Genomic DNA, 22,372 nt, shown 5'->3' on the forward strand with positions numbered 1-22,372 from the left:
GCAGAGGAGAAAACATGTTAAAACGTGAAAGAAATTCTGCTTATAGAAAAAAAACAAGTAAAAAGTAGACGCGTGGGGTGTTGCGAGAATCGAACTCTTCGCGACCTCTCGCACCCGAAGCGAGAATCATACCACTAGACCAAACACCCTGTTTGTTTTGTTGTGGATAATTCTGGATATTAAACCCTATAACCCAAATATGTTTGGAAATTTCTCATACCGCGCAAAATCCTTGCACTATAATAATAATAACTATAACTAATATCTAAAACACGACAAAAAATATAAGAGAAAAATTGAGTCATAATCTTTTAGGGTTACAATGCGATACGAAACAAGGGGGAGTGATGATACTGATATATGGAAGAGGGAGACAGCCATGCTGATACTGATACACAATAGAAGGAGGGCAGGGCAGGGCAGAGCAGTAGGGAGGTCGGAGAAGTGGAGAGATGCCCGTGAGAGGCAGGGATCGGAGTTTGGAGGCACCTACAGCTCACGCCCCCCACGAGAGCTTGTTGTATGCTTACCATGTATAGCCAACAAAGCACACAAGAACACAATGCAAGCGATCGAATATTAATAATCAATCTTTCTTTTCTTTTCTCCATCCTGCACGCATGCACGCTCTTGGAACTTATCAATCACGACACAAGTAGTGCATATATACGCGCTTGTTTGCGTCACCACGCAATGCAAGCATCTAAAAAAAAGTCTATCTATCTCTACGTGTCTCTCTTCCATCTTATTATTAAACCTTCCCCTCCCCAATGATGATCAGCTACCTAGCTAGTTACTCTCTCCATTTTATACATTTTATTTATTTGTAGCATGCATATATGTATCCCTGTAATTGTTTTTCTCTTCTTATTATTATGTGCATTTTTCTTGATGGCTTACTAGCTACTACTTGATAGCAATACATATATATATTTAGCAAGATATATAATGTATGTAGCTGTTTGATGTCAATTCCTTGATTACCTTTTTGGGTGCCTGAAAGCTACTCCTCCGCCATATTCAAAGCTCCATATATATATATATATATATATATATATATATATATATATATATATATATATATATATATATCCATGGTTTAGTGTCTCGGATGATTGTGATTGAAACCGTGTTGACGCAACCTTTGGTCCACACAAAAAGAAATAAAACGACTGCTGTAAAACATTGTACAAATATATTGCTAGGCTGCTAGCTACTTCCCTTAATTTGACCCATCTAATTGAAAATAGCATCGTTGCATCAATTGCTACTAACAAAAAAGAAGGGGAAACAAAAAAATGATCCAGAGGTTCAACAGCTGCAGGTAAATTTTCTTCCGATGCATACTAACAATCAGCAAGCAAGTCAGTAATATATAAGTTTCAGTATGTAATTCAGTAGTAGAGGCTCAGACCCTTTACTAGTTGCGAAAATACAACAAATTAGGCACTACAACTTAAACCCGGCCGATTGATGAGCACACCAAAATAGTACTTAGTAATAACTAAATTGTACAAATCATATCGAACCTTTGTCTTAGGATACTCCAGCACCCACTGTGCATGTCATGTGCGTGCACCCCAATGATGGATCAGTACAAAGTACAGTACCGTCTACTGATTTTCGAGAAAGGGAAAAATAAGGGAGATCATATTTGTCTGCTACTCAGTCGTCCGTGTATATATATAACTATCCTGAGGAGCTCCTTCCTGACTTCCTCATTATAGACCTGTATTACTTTGGGGAGGTTATTAATAGAGAGAGAGCGAGGGGAGTGTGTCATGTCAGGAAAGAAGAAGAAACTGCAGCTTCTCCGCTCCGTTACCAAGTCGGATGCGGTAATTTCTACTGAACACTGTATTTCTGGTTTATATATATGCGCAGAAGTGGAGAAAGATGTAGGGAAAAAAAAATTCAGTTTCAGTTTGCTGAAAACTCATGTTTCTCTGTGAGCAATGCAGGCAAACAAGACGTCAATCCTGGTAGACGCGTCGAAATACATCAAGGAGCTCAAGGACAAGGTTGAAGAAGCAACCGCTGCTTCAGCACCTGACAGTAGCAGCTCCGGTTCTGGCAGCGCCGTGGCAGCAACAGTACGCAAATACGTTAATTATGTTGTTGCTTGTCGTACGTTGCAGAGGCTATTGCATACAATTTGTAATCATCTCGCGGTTGATCCATGCACATTATTGTTGACAACCAAAATTGGCATCAACCGATCGGTCTGACCGGTCTGGCCAAACGGTCTGACCGGTCTGGTGCTATAGCTGATCCGGCAGGAGCCCGACCGGTCTGTCCGACCGGTCTGACCGGTCTAGGAGGAGTCCGACTGTAATTAGAGTTCTTGATAGATTTACATCTGTAAACAGGATTTTTTGCGAGGTAAGTCTTCCCCACCCTATAAATATAAATGATCACGGCTGATTGAGGATACAATCCAATCGAACCAATCAAATATATTTATCTTTTATTGTCTTTACCTTTTCTCTTTATCCTACTTTCCAACCTCGACATGCTGTTCTTTTCTTGTCTCCATGGCGTTTGAGGACGCCCTAGCTGGCCTGCCGAGCCTAGGACAACCCTACGTGCGTTTGCCCCGACAGGATCCCTCCTGGGTGAGCGTTCGTCGGATCGTCGTCGTTCTGCACGGCGACCGGTCTGACCGGTCTGACCGCTACATGCAGGAGGGGCTGTAAGGAGCTTCTCCTCGCACCGCGCGACCTAGCGCGATCGTGTGTTGGCCCGTAAAAAAGTCAACAATTATGTACATGTATTATTGTGTTTAATAAACAGGTGAGCGTCTCATCAGTGGATCTGGATAACATCAACAACAGTAGCAGTAGCAGGAGAGGATTCAGGATCAACGTGTCAATGGAAAGGAGCCGCCCTGGGCTGCTGGTGTCCGTGCTGGAGGCCTTGGAGGACCTCGGCATCGACGTCCTGGACGCCGACGTCTCCTGCGGCGAAGACACCGCCTTCCGCCTCGAGGCGCTCGGATCAGGTGACGGCCAGCAGCAGGCTGGAAGTGGAAGCGTGGATGAGCAAAAGGTTCGCCAAACGGTGTTGCAGGCCATCGGCAAATGCATCAACGATGGCGATGCATGAGTAACAGAAGACTCTGAAAGAAACCTGAACATTGCCATTGGTCCTTGAAGCGCAAGCGCAAGCTTGGCCAAGGAATTCCTCAAGTTAAAGCTAGTTTTCTGTCGTTCCTCAGAGCATGGTTAATTTCAAAATGAAACACTCTGTCTCTGTGTGTGTGGAAAGTTTCGATCATCAGTTATGTGGCCACCTGTGTGTTGCAAATTGCAATGGATGTTTCAGAGTTTCAGACATATGCATGTACACGTATCAGTCACACGATCAAAAGTCAAAACTAATTAAGCAAGAGCTGCTCTACACATCCTCGATCTATGCATGATGGGGATCCGATTTACTAGTTGTCGTCGTCGACATCTTGGCCAGCAGCACCCGGGTGATCTCCACGCACAGCGCCGCGTTCCTGACGGCGAAGCCTTCGTACTCCGGCGAGAACACCACCTGCTCGGCGTGCTCCAGCACGGTGTCCATGGCGCGCTCCCTGAGCACCGCGCTTGAGCTGAGATCGGCCACCTCCAGCGTCCGCAGCGCGTTCCGGGGCTCCACGCTCGCCGCCAGCCTCGCCTCGCAGGCCCGCCGAAGGAACGGGACGTCGTACTTGTCGGCGGCGACGAGAAGCGCGTGCAGGTGGCGCTCCGGCAGGTCCTTGTCGAGGGCGCCGGTGTAGAGGAAGGCGAGGAGGAGGGAGAGCTCGGCGTGGGAGAGCTCAGGGAGGGAGAAGGAGTCGCCGGCAGGGGCCTTGCAGTGGTCGTCGGCGGACAGCATGTGCCGGAACACCTCCGACCTGGCGGCCTGCATTGCATTCCATTTCCATTTCCACCAGATGGGAAATTATTTTGATGAGTTGGGCTCCACTGGAACTTTATTATTATTATTATTATTATTATTATTATATTTATTATAATTATTATAATAATTATTATTATTATTAGTAGTAGTAGTACCAGGATGGCTTTGTGGGCTGGAATTGGGGGCCCAGTTCCAGGTTTCACGACGATGTCGGTGTGGATTCCCTCCTTCCACGCCAGCGCGAAGCCGTGCTCAAGGAAGACGGCTCGCTGGTTGGTCTCCTCCGCCCTGTCTCTCATCTCCTTCACCTGCTCCCATGCATCTCTCATTCCCTGCATTCAATCACCACAAAATGAATTGTGCCAGGGCTGAAAACATGGATGGGGCAGAAATAGCACAAGCTGAAAAACAGAGCTGTTCTTTCAACTTTCAAGGATCGACGCTGTTCCAAACTCAACAAAAGTAAAGAATGAAAATCAAGGAGAATCTACTCTGCATGGCAGAGCAGCAGAGGCTAAACTGTTACTGAAGCAAACTTGTGAAGCATCCATTGACATCCGCGTCAATTTAGAAGAAAAACTTTGAAATGAAGCATATGTCGTCCTGCGATTGCGACACGCGGCTAACTAGTAGGAGGCAAACGATGCTATCAAACCGAACGTCAGTGAACCATCACATCTTACAACGAACAAATGGTGGAACCCAATACTAAAATTCAGATTTGCAACAATTCTAGCCTTTAATTACCTTATCAATTGAGCTTCCAAGTCAATCGAGATTCGTCTAAAGTGGAAGCGCATGTACAGTTGAGATAAGAAACATCTGAAACCATAAGGAACAAATTAAGTTAGGAGCTCTTACCTTGTTTGAGCTGTTAAGCTTCGATGGCGCGTGGGAGATGGCAGAACCATGGCCGCCATCTTCTTGCTCCTCATCCTTGTTCAGGAAGCTGATGATGGCCTTGGCACCTTCATGGCAAGGAGCACAGATAGCGTTCCTCGGAAGCCTGTACATGGTGGCCATGGGGCTGCAGATGCAGCAATCCATGATTCTGCTACCTCCACTGATTCCTCCTTAATTGCCTTCCTTTGCTTTGCTTCGTCCTCCTCCTCCTCCCTCTGGTTCTGCAACTGCAATGATGCTAACAACAAGCTGTTCTCCATTGCTTTTACGTTGGGCGAGGGTATAAGAATGAAAGGAGGAAGAGGCAGCAGGATGGTGTGCTGCTACTCCCTCCTTCCCTGTTTATAAGGCATACACGTATATCAAGATTCAAACCTTGTCATCTTTGACCAATAATTTGACTATTAAATTTTTATTTTTATAATGCAAATTTCATATGATTGGATTCATAATCAAATATATTTTACAATGATTATAAGTTTATAATCAAAAGTGATATAATATATGATAAATAAATGGTCAAAATGTTGTTTAGAAGACCGTGTCATGTTCCATCATGCCTTATAAACAGGGAAGGAGGGAGTATTTCTTTTTCCAGAACTGGTATGCGGTGGTTGCTGACTGAGACAATCAGGGGAATAAAAACCCTCCTGATTTTCTTAAATGTGCAAGTCATGAATGTAGTCGGTGCATTGACACTCTTTTCGTGTCAGGTACATTGACTAAACTGACCTTTATGTTGTAAAACCTTTAAACAATCTGCTGGGCCACTTCGGGGCTAATGAATGAAATTCAGGTGGGGGATTCTCTCCCCTCCCGGTGACCTTCAAAAAAAAAAAACTGACCTTGGCCGGGTTTTCTCCATTTTTTTAGCAATACCCCTCCATTTTCAAAAGGAATGATTGTTAGAATAGCAGTACAACAACCAATCATGCAAAGATGTTAGTAGTATTGCAGTTAGACACAGCACAAAGATTTCAATCCCATACCAGAAAGAAGGAAGGTATGGTGCTTAAAGCAAGAGCAGACATTGTCTTTGTGGATTTTCGTTTTATTTAGTGCAAGGTTTGGTACAATTGTCTAATGCTAGAACAGCCTGTGCTAGAACACCGTGTACCTAGAACAGCCTGTTCATTGCACTCTACCGTAGAGGTTAGTCATTGTTCTAACTATGGGGTTTACGGCATAATTAGTGCAAACGAAGATCTTAGCTGGCCCCCCAAAAGTACTCAGCACCGCTAGTAGATTACTGATACCAAAGTTCTAAAATTCATTAGTGTATTTTTAGTGGTACGGTTCCTGTGAGGTTGAAGACTCTGGCTACTCTATAGTATTACTCCAATTAAGTAATGTTTTGCCATAAATTTCTTTATGTAAACGTTTACTCGCAAAATGGAAGTTGAGTTAATGAAGACGGAAGGTCATGGCCGTCTTTTCCTCTCAAGGTATAAGTAGGTATGAGACTTAAATTCAGACAAAAGGATGATTACATGATTATAAGATGAATGGAGAGAATCATGCACCAGATGGTTGAGAGGGACTTTGTAACCTGCTAATTAAAAGAGACTTGTTTGGGGTAACTGAAAGGGAAGATGCGGACGTTTGGAGACTTGCAGGGTGGCACGCTTAGGCTATGCTGCGTTAACAAGCTAACCACTAGCCTCCCACTCACCCGACATCATGTAGGGCCCCAGCTAGCTCTTTTTAAGTCATGCTAGCATACCCACAAGAAAATATATGAATATACTAGTGTCATAGGGAAAAAAGGTATGTTTTTTAAATTAATCCCAAGTATCATTGCAGAAAAAACATGTCATCACGACTAGCTTGGCATGCCAGTTAGTGTAACAATTAGTGTCCCAGGAAAGGGATACATGTAGTATAAAGGGGGATGCCAGTCATAAAGTTATACCTGTTTGATAAAGGGCTAAAGTCCAATATATATAAAATATAATTCCAACAATTTTAGGATTTTACGTGTCAATACAATTAGCTGATTTTTTTTATTGTAGTCTTGCTGGTGTGAAAAACTCTGATTGATGGATGATGTTGCAGAGTTTGCATGCAGTCCTGGATGGGATGACCCCATATGATCTACTACTGTACAAGCTTTTGTGATGATCGTGTATGTCTGCATCAGATTAATGCAATACATACAGTGTGAGTGTATTTTTCCTTTGTATATAATCCCTACGATTTGAGGATTTGTTGGGTTGGTTATTAGCACATAATAGTCGTATCATACGTTGCGTGGCAATACAATTAGCTGATTGTTCTATTTGCAGTCTTGCTGACAGGGTGTGAAAAACTAGTGTGACGGATATGGTGTTGCAGAGTTTGCATGCATGCCTGGAAGGGATGGCTCCATATTATATGACCTACTACTGTACATACTTTTTGTGCGGCTTGTGTATGTCTGCATCAGATTAATGCAATACATACATACATACAGTGTATTTTCCTTTGTGATTCGGTCACGTTGAGTCAGTACTCTGCTTCAGGAGCAATAAAAAAAAAACTCTGCTTCAGGTCCATAACTGGGTCATCAGAGCAGAGCAGAGCACAACAGGCCTTAGCTCACGCGGGCTGACTCACGTGCAGTGCTTATGGACCATGGACCAATATTTTTTTTTGAAGTAAAGCATGGCCCAATGTTGTGTGTGCGTGTATCGGGCCATATCATAGGCTTTGGGCCAGCCACCAGATGAAGAGAAGAGGAGTGTCAGAATTCAAGATGGCAACGGGTATGCAGTGGCCACCCGTATCCGTACCCGTACCCGCTTGGGTTAAATTTTACCCATCAGGTTACCCGCACCCGCACACGGGTAGAAAAATACTTCATACCCGTACCCAGCGGGTTGTACCCAACGGATAATCCACACCCGAAAACATACCGACATTCACATGAAAATTTAAGCCATTCCAAACTTCATTCACATGGTTACAAGTCACTAATCCACCATGAATTAAAGAAAGACCACACATGTTACAAGTTTCCAAATGCAATTAATAGATAAGACATCAAAAAGCTTCACTAGGCTTGAGCTTGGACTATGTCGGACCAGTTGGTCACGGCAGTCCGGCGGCACCCCGCAGGTCGTGGGTTCGATCCCTGGTCGGGAAGAATTTCCGCCTGCGGGTAAAAAAACCCCCTCGTCTGCCTCATGTTCAAAGCACTGTGGAGCCCGGCCTAACTCACAAGGCGACGAGCCCCCGTGTACGGGTGGGACAGGGGTTCGGGGGTTTTCTTGGCCTGCTGTGAGAAGGTCATTCTACCTCTCAAACAATGTCGTGGGGGCAGTCTTACCCCCCGCAGGTCAAGTTTTTGACTATGATGTGCGGGGCGCCGGGGACGGAAGCTCCAAATCCAGCCTAGGGCGCTGTGGTGGGGCCGTGGGGGCATGCGGCCTGCGGCGGCTGGGATAGGCGGCTGTGGGGCTGTAGGGGGAACCTCGTGCTAGTGGATCTCGGCCTGCGCTCTGAGGGGCTGGGCGAGCGCTCGCTCAGTCGCTCGACCGCGCGACGGCCACGACGCGACCCCGCGATGGGAGGGGAGGGGCGCCGGAGTTTGGGATGGGAGGGGCTAAGGGGGCGCCGGAGTTGGGAGGGGAGAAGGACGACAGCGGAGGCGGCGACCCGGGACGCGAGGCGAGGGGCGTGGGCCGAGGGGGCGTCGCGGTTTGAATCGCAGCCTCGCTGCCTCCAGGTTGAGGTGCGGCGGCGGCTAGGAAGTGGAGTGGGGTGAGGGAGAGGAATATGGTTAGGGTTTAGAAGGGTTCACAATATATAACTAGGCTGATTTAATTGGATTAGGCCAAATTTATGGGCCATATGGGCTAAAATATATTAGAGATTTAGGCTAGTTTAGTTTCTTTCTGCGGGTATTTTTTACCCGCACGTAGGCGGGTATGGGTAGTATGCATCCGTACCCGTACCCACGTACCCGATGGGTAAGAAATTTTGCCCAATAACGTACCCACGGATAGAAAACTTATTCCATACCCGCCTTCTTATCAAGTAAAACCCGTCGGGTAATTGAGTTTCGAGTACCCATTGCCATCTTGAGTCAGAATGTCGCCATATCGCCATATACATCAAATGGTTCTAGCTGGTAGTACAGGGGAAGAACCGAAGAAGGCAGCAGCTTGTTGCATTGCTTCAGCTTCAAACCATGGAAAGAGAAGTGCTAACCTGCCTACATACATAACCAGCTGCCCATACATACAAGTATCTCTGCTCGATGGAGTCGTCTTGTCGTCTCCGGCTCCGGCAGCTCCGGCGAAACAGAAGAAAACCGTGGGCCAGCCAGCCGGGCATGATGTGGATGGATAATGTTAAGTAAACGAAACCATGGGCGAGGCTTCTTAGCTGGATGGATTAGGACAAATAATTAACTCGCCACGTCATGGATGCCCAATTATTGCTGCAACTAGTACTAGTTTATTCCCCCCATTCCTTGTCTTGTTCATCGATCGGCTGCCTTGCAACAGATCGAGGAAAGGCAAGTTTACCAGCTCCAGCGCTCGTTCTCGTTGCCGTCGGCGTCGGTGGCCGGCGGCAGGTGCGCGTAGAAGTCGAGGTCCATCTTGTCGGCGTTGGCGCTGCTCTTGGTCTTGGTGTAGTAGTGCATGGCGGCGGCTCCCCCGAGCACGGCGAGGGTGAGAGCCTGAGCGTGCATCCTGGCGTGGATGAGGCGGAGGCTCGTCGCCCGCTGCGGCGCCCTCCGGCGGCTGTACGCCACCGAGGCGCCCACCGCCGCAGCCCACACGCCTCCTGCACGCATCGACCGATAGATAGATCAGTGTATGAAGGGAGAGGATCATATGCATATCGGAGAAGATTAACTGATTAATTAAGCAAGCAAAGCAAGAGGGGATGGCTGAGCGTACCGATTGTTGCGAGCTTGTGTTCCTCCACCCAGGACTGCACCGACGAGCTCATCCTCTCCATCTTTGATTCCATGGATGATCTGCTGCCTGCTGCCGATGGCAAGGAGTTGTGTTTTGGATTTGGTGATGAAGGAACGAAAGGGAGTGCTGGATCTGGATGGAATTGGTGAGAGTGTGTTTGGTCAGATACGATACTTATAGGAAGGGAGGAGGTCACGAGTGGAGTGCTTGTGCCCACTGGTTTGTGTTGTGCTCACCTCACATAAAGCAAATCAGAAACCAGGGACAGCCTTCAGTTTCTCTGCTGCTGCTGGTTTACTTGGCTTCTCCTTGTGGGCGGCCACCCAAGGTTTGAGGCCAAAAAATAAAAATAAAAAGAGTTGCCTTGGCCAGACACAGACACAGACATCTGGGCCATGCTCCTCTGTCCCTTACTTCATGACACATCACCAACCATGTTAGCCACATGGGCCTGGCTACAGCCGTGGGTTAATGGCCCATCCAAAATATCAACGGTAAGTCAAATGCCCGCGCTTTTTTTATTTTTATATTAAAAAAACAAAATTTCAAAAATATATGCCGAATAGAGAAATTTTCAAAAATAGGTGCCTGTCGCCCACGGGATGGGCGACAGGACCTAAATGTAATTTTTTTTTACATTTAGGTCCTGGCGCCCAGGGCGCATTAAACAGTAAATTTGTAAAATCGATATAAAATCGTAGAAAAATAGGAAAAATACAAACTCAACTGTTATGGATTCTATGAAACAAGATCTACAACTTTTGTTACATAAATGTTTTCATTTGATCAACGTATCTTTCTATATTTTAAATATCAGTTTAATGCACTTTTATTTAAATCTCAAGATCCATCCTTTGGATGCATGTCATCTTTGGCCAGAGTGTTGCATATGGTGAGCATAGACTTGTACAAAATTGGTAGGTCCAGAAAACATTTCTAGAATAAGTTTTTAAATTAGATTTTGCAATATGTCTAGTTTAAATGATTTATTTATCCATGCTGCTATACTGAGTATTAGAAGCCATAACTTTTACAGTACCATTATTTTATTTCCTAAAAGCTATAAAAAAAGTTTGGTAAATTTTAGATAAGCAAAACTAGACCAAATGAATTATTTCAGATTTTTCTAGGTACAAGAACTATTTTTCTTGATTTAGATACATTGATAAAATGAAAAACTTTATGTAACAAAAGTTGTAGATCTTGTTTCATAGAATCCATAACAGTTGAGTTTGTATTTTTTCGATTTTTCTACGATTTTATATCGATTTTACAAGTTCACTATTTAATGCGCCCTGGGCGCCAGGACCTAAATGTAATTTTTTTTTACATTTAGGTCCTGTCGCCCATCCAGTGGGCGACAGGCACCCTGTCACCCATTAGGGGGGCGACATGCACCCATTTTTGAAAATTTCACTATTCGACATATATTTTTGAAATTTTGGTTTTTTTAAATATAAAAATGAAAAAGGTCCCAAATGCCCAATCAGACACAAAAGTAGGCCCACCACAATCTGCAAAGTGAAGCCCGGTCCGTCTACCTCCAATCTTTCTTCCCTAAGGAGAAAGCTAGAAGAGACCTTCCTTTCCCTCCCGACCTCCTCCGCTTCACTCACCACCATCGGAATCAATCCCAATGAGGCACCCCACCACCACCACCACCAGCACCGCCACGCCACAGGGCTTGCCGGCCCTGGTGCCGCTCTCCAGCCCCAAGTTCAAGCGGCAGTGGAAGGCGGCAGTGCCGCTCAGCGACGTCACCAACCTCCTCCTCCCCAAGACCCCGACCCCCATCAAACCCACAAGGACAAGGACTGGACTCTTCCCCCTCCCCATGCCCTCCGACGCCTCCTCCACCTACTCCTCCACCGCATCGGTCACGCCCGCGCCCAACCCTTCGCTCGCTGCCAGTGAGTCAGCCTCCTCCCATTTGTGCTCGACCTCGCTGCTACTGCTGCTTCTGTTGGCGGCGTCTTCCATCCCCATTGGGGCTGGGAATTTCTGATACTGCTCCTGATTCTTGCGCAGTCATCGAGGAGGAGCGCAGTGCTGCAGTTAAGATTAAATCCCCCATCTCCATGGTTTACGCGAGGCGCGGGGCCACCACTGAGACTCAAGGGAGGAGGACGACGAGGAACACACCACCCCCAATCGCGGCATCTTGGCTCCGTCCATCCCGTCCCAATCGCCGTTGGTCGCCGGAGGGATTCATACCCTTTCTTTCTTTTCTCAACTTAGAGGATTTCTGCGTAGTTAATGGGCCACGGCCCAGATAATCTTAGAAGGCCCAACAACACCCAAAGATGACTAGAGTGTTTTCTCCGCATTTCTGCATATGGATTCGATTCAATTTGATTGCACTCTATGGTGCTTGCTTGAGTAGCTTACTTAATATGAGAGCCTCTACTTTGGTTTCGAAACTGTTTGGCTGCATGGTTGGAGATTGTGTTGCGGCTGCTGCATTCAGCATGCAACTAGCCAATCGGCAGCTGCAGCCAGCTGGTTTGCTGAGCAGCCGAACGGTGTCATCATTTTTTACGGCTTACTTTATTAATAAAAGTTTTTCAAAAACAATTTAAATTTGAAGATATTTGTATAAACTTTTTGAATAAGATGATTAGTCAAATTTGAAGTAAAAAAAATCAAATGGATTATAATTTGAAATGGAGGGAGTAGAAGCTATCTTTTTGAAAGCGTCTCTGTTGTCAACTGTTGATTGTCCCGTGATTGTCGCTGAGTTTTGGCTTTGACAAGTTTGCTTAATTATTGACTACACATGAGAGTGTAGTCGATCAGCAAATAAATTAAAGGCTGGTCGGTTGGCGTCAAAAATGTGTCAAAAGTCACACTATACGTACAGCTGCATGCCATATACATAAACTAAAGGGTTAATTGGATTCATGCCATTATAATTTTCCGAGTTCACTGATCTACCATTACAATTCACCTATTTCGAACCGTGACATTACAATTTCCTATCTCTTCCAAATATACCACTACATACCCCTTCGACCTGTTTTTTAAAATTTGTGGACCAAAATACCCTTGACCTTCTTCTTCCTCTCATCCCTTCTCTCTCTTTCCTCTCTCTCCATGGTAGGATGTGCCGGCACCGCCCCTGCCCCCCGGGCTCATGCCCCTCGCCGACCGGCTGCTGCTGCTGCTAGACCGGGCAGCGGGCGCGCAGAGCAGCTCGGCGTGGGACAGATGACGTGGGAAGGCCGTGCAGCAGCGTCGCACTATTTTCCCTGTTCGGCTGGGCCAATCAGCCAGCTCCAGCTGCAGCTGCTGCTGGGCGCTCCCCTCACAAAAGTACTGTTGCTACAGTACGTAACAGCCAACTCCAGCCGGCTGATTGGCCCAGCCGAACAGGGTGATTATTCTTGGTTGGCGTCGAGGACGGGCACGGCCGGGCGTCGTGCGGAGCGAGGCCGCGATGCTGCTGCGGCAGCGGAATCAGGCGGATCGGCTTCCTGTCCGGCGGAATCGACGAAATTATCAGAGCATCTCATAAATGGATTGGTGACCGCGCCAAGCTCGATTTGATGTCCAAATCGACAATAATGCCTGACAGCTTTATCGATTTGAGGTTGCTATGGTGCAGGGCTTCACGAGCACCTGGTCCCGTAGGCGTAGGCAAGGAATCCCAGCTCGCCGCGAGCCCCCTGTGCCGACCGGCTGATGCTGTTGCTGTGCGGCGGCTGCTGCTGGACCGGGCAGCGGGCGCACAGAGCAGCTCGGCGTCGCCGGCGACGGCGCGGACCTTGCCTACCTCCACGCCCGCGGCATCATCCAGCGGAGGATGGAAGGGCGGCGGCAGCGATGCATGAGCATGATCAGGGCGGCGGCGGTGGCCATCGGAAGAAGTGGATTGGGGAAGAAGAAGCTGGCGGCCGGCCGGACTGTCTCCTCGGGCCCCGCCCCAGGCCCCTAGCAGCCGTCGCCGCCGCACAGCAGTAGCAGCAGCAGTCGGTCGGCGAGGGGCATAGGCCTAGGGGCGGGAGCGCTGGCCAGGGGCGCGGAGCAGCGGATGCTGGTGGCGGCCCCGACATCGTCTGCCGAGGGGGGGATCTGCTTGGGCCATGGAGAAGGAGGCAGGAAGGAGAAGAGAGAGGAGTGAGAGGAGGAAGAAGACGAGGGTATTTTGGTCCACAAATTTTCAGAAACACGTCGAAGGGATACGTAGTGGTATGTTTGGAAGAAATGTGAAATTGTAATGACACGGTTCGAAATAGGTGAATTGTAATGACAGATCAATGAACTTGGAAAATTGTAATGGCATGAATCCAATTAACCCTAAACTAAACTAGTCCGCACTCACAGAGGTTAGGGGACTTTTGTATATACACCCTCCTAACCTCTTTGAGTGCGGGCTAGCTTAGCGTGACTTTGAAGCCAAATTACCTGCTCAGACTGGGACTGTTGACCCCTGGCCACGTACATTATTGCTGCGACTGAACAAAAAAATGGAGATTACTAACGCATTGCATGACGACTTTAGAGAAACAGAGCATGCAGGTAAAGTTGAAGGGAGAGAATCTGTAGCTGACTAGTCACTGCCCCACATGTTTCACCAAGGTCCATATGACCATATGCAAGGCTGCTAGAGCAGGGCAGCAGGAGAAAATTTTTGTCTGAAAATAATCGGGTGCTCTAGTTTAAGAGGAAGAGGGGGTGAATTAGACAACTTAAAAACCTTAACATATGGCTCTAACTAATTTGTACAATATTTAAACTAAAACAAACTATTTAGATGTGCAACTATGGTTCACCTTAGTGTGAAACCCTCATCCCAAAAGAATTTAGCAATATATAGCCAATCCTATCAAGAGAGTACTCTATAAAAGTAAAGGCACAAAGATTGCAATATGAAATACGGAAATTTAAAGGAGGGATCAGAGGAAGCAAACTCTTGACGCAAGGATTTATCCTGTGGTTCGGATTGCCACGAAGGCGTCCCTACATCCACGTTGTTGAAGCACTCACGAAGAGTATCGCTTCCCGACAATCAAGTCTCTTCCGTGAACACAATCACGGTCACCTTGATCTCGATCTTCAATAAGGGAGATTGCCCACGAAGGAGGGGTCTCCGTCCCCCGCACAAGATTGTCGACGCCGCTCCACACCAAGCCGGAGGGTCGTTGACGTGCCGGCGAGCCATCAATGCTCCAATGAGGCCGGCGCACCGAGATACAAGTTTGGTTCACTCTAAAACCACAACACAAGGATTTAAACCTTACTTGATCACTCACTCAAGAGCTAACCTAGCACTAACACTCATAAAGCTTGTGCTAAGGACTAAGGATTTAATCTCTATGCTCTTGGATGGCTTGGAGATGTTCTTGGATGTGTGTGTGATGTCTTGGGACTCCAGCAAACTCAAAATGGCCGGGGTGAGGCATATATATAGGCCACCAACTCAAGGGAGCTGTTACTAGCCGTTGGCCAGTTTTCTGCGTAGGCATCGGAACTTCCGGTGCTAAAGACATCGGTTCTTCCGGTCACTCACAGACTGAAACTAGCCGTTGCTTCACTGATACAGCTGCAGCAACTCTAGGGACCGTCGGTTAAACCGATGCTTAGGTGTCAGTTCTTCCGGTGACACTTGATCTTCACGTAGCCATTGCACTCTTCCTTTCTTGCTGACGTCATTGCACCGACGCTATGCTCCGATGCACCGTCGGTTCAACCAGTGCTGAAGACTTGACTTCTGCGCGCTTGACATCGTATCTGGACAATAGTACATTGAATGCACCGATGTCTCTGAGTGACCCGTCGGTTCAACCGGTGCTATTGAGTTTTCCTAAGCACGTCCAATTACACCGATGCCTGGGGCATCGGTTCTTCCGACAACCATCGGATGTTCCGATGGTGTGGTATCAGTTAAACCGATGCGGCTGAAACTGCATCTTCTCGTCCCATTCGTCGTGGCAATCATTTAGATCCTTGAAATATATTCTATCTCTGGATTTCCACTATACTTTGGCATCTCTACGACTGATTAGATTTGTCATCTTGATGGTGGATTGGACTTGACATCTCGACGATAGATTGGACATTGTGTCTTGACGATGAATTAGACGTGTTAACTCATATCCATAGGACCTAATAACTCCTACAAGTGTGATCTCACAAACTCATTAGTCCCATTGATTATGTTGTCACTCAATCACCAAAATCATAAACGATAGCCTAGGTGGGGCCATGTTCCTTACATTGTCCCCATCAAGCTTCTTCCAGTTCCAGAGCAGGGCAGCATCAAGCTTGACCGTGCGTTTGAAAATTGCCAGAACGCTAATCCAAGGTGATGACAGAAACTAATAGGATACATGCATAATGGTGCGTGTTGTCTCATGCATAACAGAGGGCCGCGCGTCATCAGTTTACCAAAAAATTAAAAAAAATTACATCCAGATGGACTACTGACGATAGCACGGTATAACAGAACCTTGTCGACCAGCATCAGTTTGGTTTGTTGATCCTTCCAAAAGGTCCAAGTATTCCCATTCATACCAGAAACCCAAAGTCGCAGGCGGCCTGCCGGCTGGCAATCAGCGACCATTTAATTTGGAGCCTTCGCATCCTTCGAATTCCCTTGAATTAGAAGCAAGAAGAAGACAGAGACATCATCAAGTCTAGAATAATGCCCAAACGAAAAGGACCATGCACGATTCCAAGATCAGACGGGGGTTATTGGTCTGGTGAACAGCGAAACCTTCGTACCTAGTTACTTTATTATCATATATATTTTTTTGACCAACAATGACAAGCAAATACTATTTCAATGACATACAGTAGCAGATAGTTCTGGTACAGGGTTAGGTATGCATGCATCCTACAAACTTCACAGGGTTGAACTGCTCTGAAAATGCGGATCTATATGCTTTTCCTAGCTATTCCAAACAACTTAACCTTTTTTTTTGAAGAAAAAAACAACTTAACTTTGAAGCAAGTCATTCTGAGGATGGAGACTGTTGAGTCTGTGGCGAACATAGGGAGATAACTACACTGCATGACGACTTTAGAGAAAGCAGAGCATGCATATGCATGGGACATAGCATATTTTATCGTACAAAACGCGGTAGACACATGCAGGGTACCATATTTGTAAAGTTGAAAGGGGACTTTATAGTTGAATGAATAGTGGGTCAGTGCCACACAAAATTGACCATGGCCGATGCATGTCTGCAGCATGAATGAATTGTATGATGTGGATGCCCAGAACCATTCCATTTGCAGCAGTCAGATTAACTTTATTGCAGGATCTATCGGTGAAACTAACCTTTACTATCAGAGATGTTGTCACCAACCAAGTAGGCGTGGATTCAGAACATATTACATAGTAGACAGTGTTGACACAGAATTGCGCCAACGCACTCGAATGCGCTAGAACGCGCGACGATCGTCAAAACGATCAACACAGCGGGAACCCTGGGCGGACCGGTCTGACCGGTTTCGCCGACCGGTCTGACCGGTGCAGACAGAGAACTCGCGAAGACCTAGAACAGCGAGCTCGGGAGGGACCCCGTCGGAGCTCGTGATCGTAGGGTTGCTCTGAGGTCGGCAGGCCACTCAGAACGTCTTCAAACGCCGCCGGGACGAAGGAAGAAAGCAATCTAGGGTTGAAAAAGGCTAGGGTTTGAGAGATAAAAGTAATGCGATTTTTTGTATTGATTCGATTGGGAATAACCTCAATCGGCCTTAGCCTTTATATTTATAGGCCGGGGAAGACGTACCCCTTCACGAGTAGGATTACATGAGGACTCTTTACAAAAACCCTAATTCTACTCGGACTGTACAGAGTACAGACCAGACCGGTCTGACCGGTCGGCCCGACCGATCAGACCGGTCGACCTCAGTAGGTGCCAAATTTGGTGTCAACATATGCCCCCCCTGCTTTTTGGTGAGTTTCACAAGCCAAAAAGCAAGAACTATCTTGATGTACATGTTTTACACAGAGCATACAACTCTAAAAATAAAACTAAGGGCGATATCCAATACCGGTCGTCTTCGTCTTCACGCACTTTACCAAACGCTAGGATAGAATTTCTTCAAGTATCTCCCATTGATAGCCCTGGGTAGACGTTCACCTTGCACCGTCTCCACCATATACGAATTTCCGGAGATAACTTTGACAATCTTATATGGACCCTCCCAACTTGGCGACCATTTGCCAAACTTTTCGCTTTTCATCCCAAGAGGCAAAATTGTCTTCCAAACTAGATCTCCAACCTGAAAATACTTAAGTTTTACCTTCTTGTTGTAGGCTCTAGCCACCCGAAGCTTGTCCTTCTCAATTTCCTTCAAGGCCTTCAAACGCTTGTCAGTCACCTCATCAATATTTTCCATCATCATATCATGATAATCAACAGCAGAGAGGTCATTTTGTTTTGCTAATCTATATGCGTCCAGATTCACCTCAACGGGTAAAATGGCCTCTTGACCATACACAAGCTCAAAAGGAGTAACCTTAGTAGCACCATGTCTAGATATACGATGAGCCCATAATGCTTCGGATAACACTTCATGCCACCTCCTAGGATTTTCTTCTATCTTCTTCTTGATAAGTTTGACCAAAATCTTATTACTAGACTCGGCCTGCCCATTGGCCTGAGCATAATATGGAGATGAATTGAGCAATTTAATCTTGTAAGATTCGGCAAAGGCACGCACCTCTTTTGATATAAATGAAGTACCTTGATCCGTTGTCAAAGTTTGTGGAATGCCGAATCTATGAATAATATGATCAGTAATAAACTCAATTACCTCTTTATGCGTCATATTCTTCAAAGGAACTGCTTCGGTCCATTTAGTGAAATAATCCGTAGCAACCAACACGAAGCGATGCCCCTTTGAAGATGGAGGATTAATTTGTCCAATGAAATCCAACCCCCAACCTCGGAACGGCCATGGTTTAATAATAGGATGCATCGACGCAGCAGGCACCGATTGCAAATCACCAAACCGTTGACATTCTTCACATCCTTTATATTACTTGAAACAATCGGATAGCATAGTGGGCCAATAAAAACCAGCTCTTCTAAATAACCACTTCATCTTAGGAGCCGATTGATGAGTATCACAAATACCTTCATGAACCTCACCCATAGCAACCCGAGTCTGATCCGAGTCTAAACATTTGAGGAGCAAATCTTCGGCAGTTTGACGATAAAGTTCATCGTCGATTAAAACATACTTTAAAGCCAAACGCCGAATATTTCTCTCTGCACCACGACCAGGATCTCTCAAATATGATATAAAAGGGACCCTCCAATCCTGAGCTTCGGCCGAAACAATTGAATCAACTTTTTTGGCCGAATCAGAATCAGCAGATGCATCACCGGTCAGACCGGTCTCTGGACCGGTCAGACCGGTATCGCCGACCGGTCGGACCGGTGTGTCCAGAACCAGAAATTCGGCTTTCGTTTGCATCGGCTTGCGAATGTTGAAATATTTTTTTGTAACATTATAACCAGATGCTTGCTGAGCCAGAGTATTTGCCTTTCCATTCTCCTCCCTCGGAATATGTTTGATAATAAATTCATCGAAAGAGGAAATAATATCGAGGCATTTATCAAGATATGCATTTAGAGAACCATTATAACAATGGCATACCTTAGATACTTGCTGCACCACCAGAATAGAGTCTCCAAAGGGTTCAACATGCTTCACGCCCATAGATTGCAAGAATTCCAAGCCAAATAGAAGAGCCTCATATTCAACTTGGTTATTTGTGCACTCTTCTTCCAATCGGTTTGAAAATTCAAAAACAGCACCATTCGGAGAAATAAGAACAGCACCAATCCCTTGACCATCATCACAAACCGATCCATCAAAGTACAACTTCCATGATATGCAAGTAATATAGCCGACTTCTAAATCATACTTATCATTAATCCGATGCTCAACAATAAAATCCGCTACAATTTGGCCTCTCATATATTTTAAAGGTTCACAAGCCAAATCATACTCAACCAAAGCATAAGCCCACTTATCAATTCTACCACTCAAAATTGGTTTCTGTAACATATGTTTGATCACATTGGTTTGACATACTATTATGCAAGTACTAGATAATAGATAATGTCTCAATTTGGTACAAGCATAATAAAGAGATAAACATAACTTCTCAATAAATGTATACCCCGTCTCCGCATCAATAAGTCGTTGGCTTAAATATGTAATAATTTATTCCTTCTCTTCGGTCTCTTGAGTCAAAACAGCCCCAATAACCTTGTCTTCAGCAGCCACATAAAGTCTGAAAGGTACTCCTCTCCTAGGTGCTTTGAGTACGGGTGGTGAAGACAAATAAATCTTGATCTTCTCAAATGCTTCTTGCTGTTTTGCCCCCCAAGTAAATTCGGTTTCATCTTTTAACCGAAGAATAGGAGTAAAAGCATCGATCTTCCCGGACAAGTTAGATATAAATCTTCTCAAGAAATTTACCTTGCCCAAGAACTTTTGTAAATCCTTCTTGCATGTAGGGGCTTCAACCTTCTTCATGGCTTCAATTCTCTTAGGATCAATCTCTATTCCCTTTTCATGAATAATGAAGCCAAGAAACTTTCCAGCCGATACACCAAAAGCACATTTGAGTGGATTCATCTTTAAACCATACCGGTGCATCCTTTCAAGAGCAATTCTTAAATCAGCTAAATGATGATCTAAACCGGCCGATTTAATGATAATATCATCAATGTAAACTTCCAAGATGACACCAATCAAATCATGAAAGATTAAATTCATAGCTCTTTGATAAGTAGCACCCTCATTTTTCAAACCAAAAGTCATAACTACCCACTCAAATAAGCCGACAAATCCCGGACATCTAAAGGCCGTTTTAGATATATCTTCTTCGGCCATGAATATTTGATTGTAACCGGCGTTACCATCAAGAAAACTAATGACACGATGTCCGGAAGCCTCATTAATCAACATATAGGCTATAGGCATAGGATATTCATCCTTGGGAGTAGCTTTATTAAGATCTCTAAAATCAATGCACACTCTAATTTTCCCCGAATCCTTTTTCTCAACGGGCACAATATTAGAGATCCAATCAGCATAACGACAAGACCGAATAAATCCAGCATCAAGTAAACGATTAATTTCAGTTTTAATTCGGTCATAAATAATGGGATTGAAACGCCTAACCGGTTGTTTATAAGGTCTAAAACCGGCTTTAATTGGTAAACGATGCTCAACAAAATCACGACTCAAACCAGGCATTTCATGATATTCCCAAGCAAAACAATCAACATATTCCTTCAATAAATTAACCAAATCGGCTTTATATTCAGCCGATAAATTTTTGTTTACAAAAGTCGGCCTAGGAATAGTTCCATCACCAATATCTACCTTCTCTAAAGGATCAGCCGATGTAAACCCCTGGCCCAACTTATCTAGATCACCAGAATCTTCAATGGCTTCACACATATCGTTCGTACGCGCCTGATATTGATCTAGCCTCTGCTGCAGCCATTCTGTGTTGGACCGGTCTGACCGGTCGGGGTGTCCGGTCTGACCGGTAGGCCCTGTGCGCCGAACGGGACAGGACCGGTCTGACCGGTCGGCACTGGCTGTCTGACCGGTCTCTTCTGGAGTGTCTGTTGTACTCATCTGATTTACATTAAATGATTTAGCCGATTATCCATCGGCTTTAGTACAGCAGAAACAAAACCATCCTTAGTGCAACTGATCAAATCATAATCGGACAGATCTACGCCCGATGAACACTTGACGTTGTCGTGTGCACTAATGGAATCCGAATCGGCTAAAGCAACAAAGGATGAAGTGTCCCCATGACAATCTCAACCTCATCATCGATCCACTGAACAAGAAACTGATGCAAGGTAGAAGGAACACACTAATTTGCATGAATCCAATCCCTCCCAAGAATCAAATTGTAGTTACCTTGCACTTCTGCGACGAAGAAAGCTGTAGCAAGCGTCTTACTTCCAATGGTGAGCTCCATGGAAGCAACTCCTTTGGCGCTAAGGGGCTCGCTCCCTCCAACACCACTAACAGTCATGTTCGTCTTGATCAAGTCTTCGTCTTGGCCACCGAGCTTCTTGTACAGCGAGTAGGGCATAAGATTTACAATGGCCCCACCATCTATTAGCATGCGAGTCACCAGCTTCCCGTTGATGTGTCCCCTCACATAAAGAGCCTTCAGATGATTGTCTTTCTCGCTTGGCTTCTGGAACACAGCTTCACAGGGCCCGAACTGAAGATGAGCCAAATCCTCCTCCGGAACCACGAAGTAATCCGAAGATAAGTGCACCACATTGATCTCCATATTGGTGCGCTCTGGAGACGCTTCGTAGTCTACCAACTCTTCGTCTTCTGATGTCGGAGAAATTGCTGGGGCTTCATCAACAGAAGAAACCGAAACGGGCGGCACCGATTCGACTGTTGCCTCTGTATTGGGCTCGACCGGTCTGACCGATTGGTCAGAGCGGTCTGACCGGTCTGTCTAACCGGTCTGACCGGTCGGTTGTGGTGGCCCGACCGGTCTGTCTGGCTGGTCAGCTGTCTTAGCCTTCCACACCCTGCCTTGAGGGAACATAGGCATGTATCTGTTGAATTCCTCATCCCTCATCTTCTCCTTCTCCTGTTCCTTCTTTTCTTTGTTGCGGAGGCGCTGCAATTTCCTTTTTTGCGTATGAGTT

The 22,372-nt window shown here is 45.8% G+C and overlaps 3 protein-coding genes and 1 non-coding gene across 5 annotated transcripts; 1 reads left to right on the forward strand and 3 right to left on the reverse strand.

Annotated features, from left to right (window-relative positions):
• Positions 1-74: 74 nt before the first annotated feature.
• Positions 75-149, reverse strand: TRNAP-CGG. Its single transcript has one exon. It is a non-coding gene; the product is annotated as a tRNA-Pro (tRNA).
• Positions 150-1,716: 1,567 nt separating this feature from the next.
• Positions 1,717-3,239, forward strand: LOC120643404 (transcription factor SCREAM2-like). Its single transcript, XM_039919764.1, has 3 exons — positions 1,717-1,838; positions 1,962-2,093; positions 2,794-3,239. Exons 1-3 carry the CDS (start codon positions 1,782-1,784, stop codon positions 3,103-3,105), a joined length of 501 nt encoding a protein of 166 aa, XP_039775698.1. The 5' UTR covers positions 1,717-1,781; the 3' UTR covers positions 3,106-3,239.
• Positions 3,240-3,290: 51 nt separating this feature from the next.
• Positions 3,291-5,110, reverse strand: LOC120643403 (BTB/POZ domain-containing protein At1g01640-like). Its single transcript, XM_039919763.1, has 3 exons — positions 4,750-5,110; positions 4,044-4,220; positions 3,291-3,891 (listed from the first exon to the last, which is right to left on the reverse strand). Exons 1-3 carry the CDS (start codon positions 4,933-4,935, stop codon positions 3,412-3,414), a joined length of 843 nt encoding a protein of 280 aa, XP_039775697.1. The 5' UTR covers positions 4,936-5,110; the 3' UTR covers positions 3,291-3,411.
• Positions 5,111-8,856: 3,746 nt separating this feature from the next.
• LOC120643405 lies at positions 8,857-9,948 on the reverse strand. 2 transcript variants are annotated; one of them, XM_039919766.1, is made up of 2 exons: positions 9,681-9,948; positions 8,857-9,564 (listed from the first exon to the last, which is right to left on the reverse strand). In XM_039919766.1, the coding sequence occupies exons 1-2, from the start codon at positions 9,751-9,753 to the stop codon at positions 9,299-9,301; spliced, it is 339 nt and encodes a 112-aa protein (XP_039775700.1). In that variant the 5' UTR covers positions 9,754-9,948; the 3' UTR covers positions 8,857-9,298. The 2 variants fall into 2 exon arrangements, with proteins under 2 accessions (XP_039775700.1, XP_039775699.1); XM_039919765.1 differs by having other exon boundaries at positions 8,857-9,561; positions 9,681-9,899.
• Positions 9,949-22,372: the final 12,424 nt, after the last annotated feature.

This window comes from Panicum virgatum, chromosome 8K (assembly GCF_016808335.1).
Source record: "Panicum virgatum strain AP13 chromosome 8K, P.virgatum_v5, whole genome shotgun sequence".
Classification (NCBI taxonomy): Eukaryota; Viridiplantae; Streptophyta; class Magnoliopsida; order Poales; family Poaceae; genus Panicum; species Panicum virgatum.